Source organism: Channa argus, chromosome 12, assembly GCF_033026475.1.
Source record: "Channa argus isolate prfri chromosome 12, Channa argus male v1.0, whole genome shotgun sequence".
Taxonomy (NCBI): Eukaryota; Metazoa; Chordata; class Actinopteri; order Anabantiformes; family Channidae; genus Channa; species Channa argus.
Window position 1 is genome coordinate 21253272 of NC_090208.1, and position 11201 is coordinate 21264472.

At 38.7% G+C, this 11201-nt stretch overlaps 1 protein-coding gene across 16 annotated transcripts in view; it reads right to left on the reverse strand.

Moving 5' to 3' along the window:
• mark2b (MAP/microtubule affinity-regulating kinase 2b) overlaps positions 1 to 7817 on the reverse strand; it is a 44712-nt gene extending 36895 nt beyond the window's left edge. For 15 of the 16 annotated variants that reach the window (XM_067524839.1, XM_067524834.1, XM_067524836.1 and 12 more), the window contains exon 1: positions 6507 to 7816. In XM_067524839.1, the coding sequence (XP_067380940.1) occupies positions 6507 to 6557 (51 nt within the window). In that variant the 5' untranslated portion in view covers positions 6558 to 7816. Of the gene's footprint in view, positions 1 to 6506 lie in introns of all 16 variants that reach the window. The other variant, XM_067524830.1, reaches the window with a different exon arrangement.
• Positions 7818 to 11201: the final 3384 nt, after the last annotated feature.

The following is an 11201-nucleotide window of genomic DNA, read 5'->3' on the forward strand; positions in this document are numbered from 1 at the left end:
ATATATTAACTCTTAAATAAAAATCCTATCCCAAAACAACAACAACAACTACTAACTGGAAAACTACCTAAGAAATCACCAAAAGGCTCATGTGAAACAATCACTTAGAAGAGAGGCAAGAGTTAAAAAAGCTGCCAAATGCCCAGAAGAAATGCTACTGCACTGGTATGACAGGTCTTAAACTAGTTAAAGAAGACCAGGGTGTATTCCGTTTTGCATAACTGTATTTTTGGTGATAGTAGGATGGAAATGAAATCAAATGCAGCACTTATTATGCAATATTCAAACATGAATTGTAAAGTCAAAAATATGAATCCATGTGTAGCCTCAGTTTTGTAGCGTTTCATCTCCCCAAAGTATAAATCTGACCAAATAAGATTTCCAGCAATGAAAAACTTCACTAGGGCCGAACAATTTAACATTTCAGCATCATCAACACAATGTGCTCAAGTTACTTGAAGGATGTCAAATAACAAGTAAGGGAAATTAGCTCAAATGCTACCACTTTCGTTGTGCTTGAGTCAAAGGAAAACCTGCACATCACAACAGCCTTACTTAACCTTTACCACATCACAACCGCAAAATTAGCAGTCCTCTGAGAGCTTGTTTTACCTTACCTAGCCACAGTCTAGATTCAAGCTTAATCCGTGTAAAGTATTGCACTTGAGCTGATCATTTTCACTAGTGAGAGCTTGGAATTAAAATGGCCATTTAAAAATGTGATCCTTTGAGGCTCTGCAAAAATGCATGTATATGACTCACAGTTTCAGAAGTTATTGGGTGGCTGAACATTATAAACTTAAATTCAACATACCCATTAAAATAAATGATAAAATTTCACTTCAGGTTGGACCCCAACTGCTAAGCATTTTTGGGGGGATTTAATGTTAAATGTAAGGCAAAACATATTTGATACTGAACTATTACACTACATGCTCTTACCACCTGTAACTAACCACAAACTGCCCGAAGCTGGACAACTTTCCAATCACGAACAGTGTTTCACATTATATCATTATTCTTGCTTGCATGCTGTTTTGACAGCTCTACTAAATCTCTGCAGGGCCAAATCAAATATAGAGTAGACACAGTATATGCCTACCAGCTATAGAAACTCTCCATGACACCACAAGGCTAAGTAAATTTGTGAGAGGCCCCTTACTTTAGCAAGGTGGTGTCACGCTGGGTCTCAGTTTGCTGTGAATGTAGTGTTGTGTGTGTCATGAACTGGATTAACCCAACTCCCAAAGTATGTATATAATTTTGTTTGTGCGCACACTTGTGTGTTTCAGATCAATTCAAAGCTCCAGTTTGTTCTCTGCTGTCAGGGTTAGGACACACTGCACTTTCTTGCATGTCCTCTTTCTGCTGCTATGCAACTCTGTGTGTGTGCACGCATGTGTGAGCAGTGCATGTGAGCCACCAGAGAAAACTGGTTTATGTAGCTTTCACATGGTGACTGATTAAAAAAGCCAGTAAATAATTGTATGGGTTGGTGAAACAAATGTCTTCACACAGTGTAAATACATTTAATACATTTAAACACACCAATAATAATTACAAACACCAACTGCATTTGTAGAGAAGACTAAGCACAACGTTTGTACTCAAGAAATACAAACTGAAAGGATGACAAATTTAAATAAATCATTTTGAGGAAAAATAGGCAGAAGCATCCCAAGGTAAAATGTCAAGGACTCGTTTGCTATGACAATACGGCTACATTTGTCTGAGTGTACACTCCAAGGACGGGGAAGCATTAGCCTTATAATAATATCTTGATTATTCCCGTTTCCCTATAAAATATTTAAAATATATATTTTTTCCCAATAAAATTTAACTCCAAATAACATTTTCAAACTTGATTTTAGTGAGACTCAGAAAAAGATCAGAAATTTACAACCAATGGACATTACAGGATAACAGGATAACAGGAACTACCAACAAAGTTAAATATTATCTGAACTGTATTGGGCCCCATTTGAGTCTATGAAAAGCATTGAAACAAATAGCTTGAAATGTTTTTTTAATTCACGTTTATTTCAAAGAGTTCTGCTTCGTATTTTTTTTATTACTAGCAGATTTTTTCCAGTTTGTACTGATCTTTTCTTCAACAGTGGAAAATTTTTCACATGTATTTGTTTTCTTTTACAGCAATCTGACATCAGAAAACAAAATGACATCAATGCAGCAGGAAAGAAATTTACACTCCTTCACCTGAATGACGTTAAACCTTTCAAATCGCAGGACTACAGTTAGCCACCACACCTACAAGTCAGCTCAACTGGAAGGGCCTGTTTTATACTGCTACCTTACAAAAATCCTAGACACACACACACACACACACACACACACACACACACACACTGCACTGAACGTTACTGCATTGTTAGTGTAACTCCAAGGTAGCACCTGCTTGTCCTACATTTATGTGTCCACTGGAATTCAAGTGAGGATGGCCATAAAATATGCATCTTATACATCTAGCTGCTTAAATTATGTGTGAAGAGAAAATTATAAACTGCTACCATGTGTTTCTATGCTGGCATGCACAAATGTGAACATAAAGAAGTAAACGATCTTGACTTGTGTGTGTTGTGTGTGCACACATGTGAGAGGCAGGTACTCTGTTGCTAGGGCCTTGGCTACCTTTGTCTTTCTGTTCATCTGCCTAGTGACTGGTCGGGTAAAGAGAGAGGCATAATTTGTGGTTTCCTGTGTGTAACAGTAACGTGCGTTTGTGTGTTATTGATTGATGTATTCAAAGACTCAAGAGTACCATGAATGAAGACGGACAAAAGGTGAACACTGGAAGATTAAAAAAAAATAATAATAATCCATCTTCACCAACATACCCATGTCCATAAATTCACATACAGTGCTTCTTTCTCAACTATATTGAATCTTAGTTCAACATCTTGCTGGGAGTGTCTCTGCCATGCTTTCACACTCCCAAGGTGTCAGGACAAATACATCAAACTGTTCTCAGCTGCACTCATATTTCCAAGACTATTTGCTTTGTCTTTTGTTGCTGTGGCGCTTGAATCAAACTGAAAAACGTTCCATCGAATAGTCATCTAGTTAGACAGGAATCCCAGAGACTCCATGCCCACCTTTCAACTTTCCTGCCCATTTGTGACATACAAGCCAAACAGCATTTAGCAAGTATTAGTCTGTTTACACCATTAACTAACTGACAGCAGGCATTATTAAAAATAATTCACGCAGGTGAGGTCAGCCATTTATGGACCATCCTGTCACCTGTGCTTTGTTCCTTTGGGGATCAATGGCCCTGTATAAATAACTCGTGAAAAACTAAACATCAGAATCAAGTCCTAAACATGTTATTTTCTTCTTTATTCTATGTGGCCTTTAAAACAAGGCAGTGTCTTGCTTAAACAAATTAATGGTTTAAATCCATCACACCTCAATGTGAGGAGGATCCACTAAGTTCAGCTAGTGAGCAACAACCCAAACAATGAAGTGGAGGATGAAATAATGTCTAAACAGGCAGACCAGCATTTCTAGCTGCATTAGTTTTTTCAGAAGATGTGCCTCAGTGAATAGAAAGGGAACATTGTAAAACAGGAAATCAGACAATCAAGTGATCATGTCAGGGGAAGTGCATGTACCGTACAAACACACTGCAAACAATTTATTAACAGAAGTAATGCTGACCTCCATTTTGGGCAAATTTGCTTCAATAATTAATTAGATTTAGATGTCCAAGAAGAAATTATTTGTGCTTTAATATAGATTACACAGCCTGAGCACCATGTTCCTCAAACTAATAGCACAAAGCCTTTTGTAACTTAACATTCAAGATCAAAGCCACTCAACATACAACATTGGAAAGATGTTACAGGTCACTTCTCTGCATCCGACAGCTGTTTTATGATAAATTCCCATTACGTGTCCAGGATTAGTAGCACGTCTTGGTCACTAACCTTTACTCCATACACTCCAAAGAGTTTTAAATAATTTATCTACAACTTAGTTTGACACTAATGTAAAAAGGTTAAAACCTACCATCCAAGTTAAGTAAATACATTAGCCTAACTCTATGTAAAATATTAAAGTACAGTGTTTTTGCATTACCAAGCTGCGAATGGGCTGAGGGGCACAATCACATGAGAACAAAACATACACTTAGATCTCTGACAGGAACAGACAAAGTCTTGTCAACACTCAGTCTGTTCTCATTTCCATTGCAATTTTGTCCCGTCTTGAGACCTGATACCAAGGGCTTTCTATACATGACCTTCTAAACAGACTTACGTATGTTAGAGTATCCCTCCGTGACCTTTTGCTAAAGAACCCAATGAAGGACTTGCCATAACTCCAAAGCGTTTCTCCTACAGTAAAATCTTTACATGTTCTAAAATAAGAGACCAACAACAGCACTACAGTGAAACATTACAAAGGGCTGTGTTATTACAGATGTGTTGCTAAAGCATACACAAACAGGGCCTACCAAGGAAGTTCAGTAAGAGGGTTATCCATCACCAACATAATGCAGTTCAGTTTAGATGTCTATAAGCTTGAATATGCAGCTAGGAATGTTATGCTAGTTATGCCAGCAACATGAATCTCCTTTATAGAATCTTCATGTAGCTTGTTTGTATGCATGCATCACGGCATATGTTTTTTGCCTAAACCTACCTATTTACATACCAGTTTAGCTGCCCTATAAACTTTAATGTAAGCAGTAGTCCCCTAGGTGAGACAAGCCATTGCATGCACATACAAGCGTAGACCCACCTGATGAGATCACGGTATCAACAGGTAACTTCTGTCAGCGCTTTATTTGTATTTCAGTGAAGACAGACCAAGTCTTTCAGCCTTTGCGTCTCCAGCACTAAGAAGCTTTCTTGTTGGTTGCTACCTGCAAAACTGCAGTCTGGTTGGCTATTTAGCTGAAGTTTACACACCTGGGTGTTTAAGTGTTTCAGGCAGAAAACTGTTTAACAGAGGGTGAAGCTGACTAAATATAAGAAACGTGACGCTCCCCTCGATTGTCATTTTATCTTTTTGAATAGCTACTCTCTGCAAACAAATGTTTTTTTTTAGTCACATAGAGTTTAACCAAAGGTTTTCATATGGACATCTGCTCTATGCTACACTTGCTACCACTAACCCACGGGTGAAATTATCCGTCACCACAGCTATGTTAGATATAGATGCTCAAGCAATACAATTATAAAACACAAGAATAACTGACTTTAGCTTCAAACACAAATGCTGACATCATCTACTGGGTAAACTGTCAACACGTAGACATACATATTTTTTCACACTCTAAGATGTTTTACATTTAAAAAGAGGCACATCACATGATGTTTGTCAACAGCTGTCCAAGCAATAGAAGTTATGGTCTAATGTAAACTGTAATGGTATAAGTAATGGAATAAGTATCTTTACCACAGTGCATAAATAGTCCCCCCATGGGTAAAAGTCCTGGAAACATAACTTAACTAAATGCATTAGCATCAAAATTATCAGAAGTAGTTATTATCTATGTGTATTTTTAATAACTACCGTGGGCAAATAGACAAAATTTTATAAAATAAAAACATTAAATGTATTAAAATCCTGTTAACTGGAAAGACAATTTAGAGATTAATCATTTATTAAAACACCATGCAGCCCTAAAAAAAAATTTTCTTCAATCTTTAGTTTATGGAATGCTTTAAAATAATGACACATATGGTATGGTTTTGGAACCCTCCAGCTTATCGAAAGGCTCAGTAGTTTTATGCCAATTAAAGTAGTTTGTCAATGTCCAACTGTACTTCCTGATCCCAGAAATGACAGCTCACACTAAGCATCTGGTAGAAAGTTTTAATAATACTTAAGAACATTAAGCCAACATCTGTTCCAAAGGAGCACTAGACTCCATCTAATTTATTTACCAATCACTAAACTAAACGCAGGGCTAAGTTTAAGTTTGTGATAGTCAAAGCTACAAATGCTTCTACTTTGCACCAACACACACTTAACACTTAAGGCTTTGGGGTACATTCAAAGCTGTCTTGCACTTACAAGCGATTAGTATACATTTTTATAAAATCAGCAAAATTTCCCTCAGAAAAAAAAAATCTCTAAAATACAACTAAACTGTTTATATGCTTTACCAACAATTATTAATGTTTCTAGTGGCCAAAGGACCATAAAGAACACTTATCGCACTATTGTTAGACAGATTAATGAGCATTATGTGGACAATGGGCTTCTGCACTGTAAGCTTAATAAAATTCACGTGGAACTGGCTGATGGGGGTCAAAGTAACAATAAGTCCAGTAGGAGGACATGCCCTAACACACAGACTAAACAGAAACCTAAATCTGTTCTCCGACTCTGAAAGGAGTGGGAAATCCATTGTGAGTGCGTATGCATGCTGATGAATCACTGCTGTGTAGCAAAGACAACAGAGACAGAGAAACAGACAACATGTAACCCTGGAAGGCTAAGCAGAGCCTTTCTCCAAAGCAGGAGGTAAATCTTACCTGCCCAGCCGAATTTTCAATGACTTGCACCAGTGGGATCCGTGTTGACATTTTAAAGAACTTAGAGGGAAGGAACAGAGGAAGAAGAACTATTCTTCAGTGTCTATTGTGCATTTAAAACCCAGGTGTCTGATGGTAGAGGAAATTTTTCAACAGATGTCCAGTGCTAGCCAGCTAGCAACACGACAATTAGCCCGTGAATCAACAAGTTGAATCCCACATCAGCGGCTAGCAGAGTTAGCCAGCTAGCTAGAAACTAGCTAGCACCAACCGCACGTCCCATGTTTGTCAACATGCACAAAACAGGAAAATCCAAATGCCGCCTTTAGCTCAGGTCTGGGTGTAAAACACTCAGTTCCCAACTATCATCTATGGGTGTCGATGGGAACCGGCGAGCTGAAAAAACCGGATGCTGCGACGTTTTGTCCAGTTAGCTACTGGGGCTAGCCAATAAAAAAAGTTGGGCAATCGTTGTACTTAACAAGACAAGGTTCAATTAGGTGGCTAGCATGCTAACCTGTAAGGCAGCTAGCTAACTATCACCTAAAGAAGCCCCGACTCTGGTCAAAATCTACAACCACTGTTTATTCAGCGTCGTTCTCATAGCGCAGTGTCGTCACTTAGGTTTCTGTTTTGTAGAAGAGATAATTCCTTCAAGGTTGAAACCAGGTCCGAGGTCTACAAACTTTCAGGCCAAAGTTATTCCCGGCGAGGTCTCGACCTTTCTAGTTCACACGAAACAGCGAGGTATCCAGGATAAGTATCCGAAAAATAAAAGCAGCACCATGTAAAATGGTCACATTGCAGGTGGGAAACACCAATTAATTTGTTTCGCTGACGTTAGCTAACTGGTTGGCCAATATTAGCCCATGTAGCTAGCTAATTCAGAGTTGCTTCGAAGCAAAGCAAGCTAGTTAGCTTATCCTCCAGCGGCCACAGCAGCGGTGACTGCCACAGAGCAGTCCACAGAACTCAAAATCCACGGAAATCACCGGCGCTCTTCCTTGTGTTGCGTGATTGGAATAAGGTCGTTTACCACTGCTGCACTGCAGTGTGGCAGTATACCAGCTCGTCCTGTCGGCACATCGACTGCTAATATTCCCGTAACCAGCCGAACGAAGGGGTAATCGTCAAGTTGTAAAATCCATGATCGGTAAACTGGGATTTTGGTTTTCGAAGGTGCGTGTCACGGGCGACAGGGGGGAATGAGTCGAGGAGCTGCGCCCGAATGCAGTCTATGCGCACGATCCTGTCCTGATACCGGAACAAGCTCGCAGCAACATGGCTGCTTGCACCACGACTGATAGAAGAGCAGGACGGGGGAGGGAGTTAGTTCGCCCGTAGTTCGGCTCTGCTCGACTTTTTCCGACCCTGGAAACCGCGATTCCTCCAGGTTGCTTTAGCGCAAGTGAAGCGTCAACAGGGATTCGGTGTTTTCCAGCAAAATTACCCGCATTACATTGTCCTGCACAAATCTGCTAAACCCCAGGCTCTCCCGAACCCCTTAATTATTTTTGGTTGATTTCATTTCTTGAAGATGTATATACCACCTATGTACAATATAATATGTGCCATGCGTTGTTACCCAATTTTGTGCAATGGTTTGAGGATGGACAATGTGTCCAAACCAGCAGCTGACAGTTATTTCTACAGAGTTATATTCTCAATTCCATACACCTGACACACTTGCCTTTTCATGCCTCAGGGGATCTAGTTTGTTATACATAATTTCAATCTCAATCTGTAGGTTATATCAGAGTCACTATAAACTTTATAGTTTTTCCAATTAGTATTCACAAAACTAAACCACACCTACATTATCTTAAGGCAGAACCCTTCTGTTCCTGTTTTTCTATAGTAAAACTAGGGATACATTGCTAAATGGTAAATCGCAACTTAAATAGCGCTTTACAATGTTGATTTCCATTCATCCATTCACACACACACACACACACACACACACACACACACACACACACACTCACATACCGATGGCAGTGGCTGCCATGCAGGGTGCACACCTGACCCACCGGGAGCAACTTGGGGTTCAGTGTCTTGCCCAAGGACACTTCAACATGCAGGGATTGAACCACTGACCCATTGGTCCGTGGGTAACTGCCTTACCAACCGAGCTACAGTCACTCTGTTTTGTGCTTTGTTTTACAGACAGAATGAATCTTTGCTGACACTGGAAATCTGTTTTTTTTTGGCCATTTAATCATTATCTGCCCTAAAATGCATCCTTTCGTTGTTAATTACGGGGAATTTTAGAGTAAAATATAATTTTCTTCTAAGTTAACCCAGCTGTTTTATATTCTTTATCCAAGGCCATAACCAATTATAAACTATGGCCTGATCTTTTGAGTTATGCTTTGCCATCACAGCTGTAAAAGACGTATAATTAGTGAATATGTACCAGCCATAAGTGTGACTGTGAGATGCTGACAGCTGGCATAGACATTTTCAAGTTACTTAGCAACAGCCATAGACTGACCAAGATAATATGGCTGCTGTTGGAAGTGGTGCTGTCTGAACTCTTGTCAGTCAGCAGGTCTACGGGATACTAGTTACAATACCCAATATTCACCATTTACACAATGTGGGGATGCTCTGCAGAAACCAGGAAATAAAGCAGTCTTACAGGATTGTTAGTAATGACTGGGAGAGCATCCAAATGGCAGGATATCCCTGTGAATCATGGGAAAAAAGTCGCATCCCCAGTGGTGGAGGGAGTGTACATAATTACAGGAGAAAAATACCCCTGTTTGTAATAAATGATAGTGGTTCTATACCATCAGTAGCCTGTTTAGAATTACTGACCTTTTCTTCTGACTTATCAAGCCATATGCACTGCGACCAATTCAAATGCTTGGCTGAATGTGTCCTCTTTTTCTTTCCTTTCCTGTATCCTGGAACATGTCCAATTTGATGGTGGATTGCAGAGTAGATGACTCCCACAAAATGAACAGCACTTTACAAAAAGTGTAAAAACAATTTCACAACCAGTATTGTTACAAGTTTGACAAAAGAATAATCACACAAACTCAATGACTTCACATTTTTCAAGATTTGGAATGAGCTGTTGGAGTATGCTGTGCTGAGGAGGTGTCGCCATCTACAGGAGGCCTGGATATTTGCCTATCTGCACAGTAAAAAAAAACAAAAGTACAATATATCCCTCAGACAATTGCCCGGAAACCATTTTTGGTCACCATACTCTTCTTTTGCTTTGGAGAACACATGACACACTGAGTAGGAAGTCAAGCTATGCTGTAGACTGTTAATTGGAGTCTATAATTGGATATTTAGGTTTCATTGGATGAACATTAAAAAAAATACTAGGCTTTGTAACTCCAGTCTCCTGTTTCATGATACCAAATGTATCTGCCCAGATCTACCCTGTAATTACTGTTATTTGTAATGTGAAATCCAAGAGTTTCTTTGTAGAGGCAACCAATACACAGCACCAGACTTCTGAGACACTGATACACATCAGGCACCTCATCTTAACAAGAATTCACACCAGTCTAACTGATGGTAATTCTGTTGCAGTATGGTTAATTACTTTGACATACAATAAAACAGCATCCATTTTATATATTGTGACTGTTGACTTAAATGCATTGCTTTATTACCAGTGATATTGCTTTTACCCCGCCACCAATAAGTTTTATGCTAACTGGGATAACAGACTAAACTGAGCTGTCAAGATATAGTATGACTATGGTGTTGTCAACCCAAGGATATTCCCAGTTTGAACTTCACTAAGGCATCATTAAACAAAGTTTAAAAGCAATTGATTCATTTAAAAAAAATACATTTTTGAGGAACAATTACAACAACCAAACAATTTAAAGGTTCAGACATATGTCAATCAAGAACAGCCTTTACCTGCTTCACACATTGCACACATTAATTTTTTTGGCCTAAATTGATTAAACTGCATCAACTTGTATGATCCTCACCATTTAAAAAACACATAAAAAGCTCTTTTCAAGCAATAATTTATAAGCTCAATGTTTTGAAGTTTGAACGGTGTTTCTAGCTGAAAGTATGCTGAAGTAGTTACACACTACCTAACCTATGAAAGACAGAAGTCAGAATAATAATACTGTTTATCATTCACAGTAGATAAACTATTTAATTGTATATTTACAAACATATTTGTTTACATGTACTGTGTATTAATAAATGCTTTGTAATACACATATTCTTACTTTTAATCTTGCTTAGGTCAGATAATTTTAGACATTTAGCAGGTGTCAGTTAACTATTTTTGAGAGCTCATCTAAAGTCAGGACTGACTATCTACGCTTAGTAAAACTTTTACAAAGAATTAAAGGCTCAATTAGTTTCTCAATTAGTTTCTAAAGGGAAAAAGGAAACAAAATTGACACTGAGTGATACTGAACATACAAATGTTTATCAAAATAAAAATAGCATTAAAATAGCATTTTAACCTCGATGACATGTCTTTGTTTTCATTTTCTTTGACTTGTGCCCATACTTTTTCCTGTGTCACTTCCTTTTTGTCCTCCTCAACTTCCTGTCCCCCTCTGATGGGGATGCCTTAGAAGAGGAGTCAGAAAGTGTGTCAGGGGAAGATACAGCTATCACTAGAGGACTTTGAATCACCTTTTTGGTCCCTGTGTCCTATTTTTTTAAGAGCTGTTAACATGGATACTAATACATACA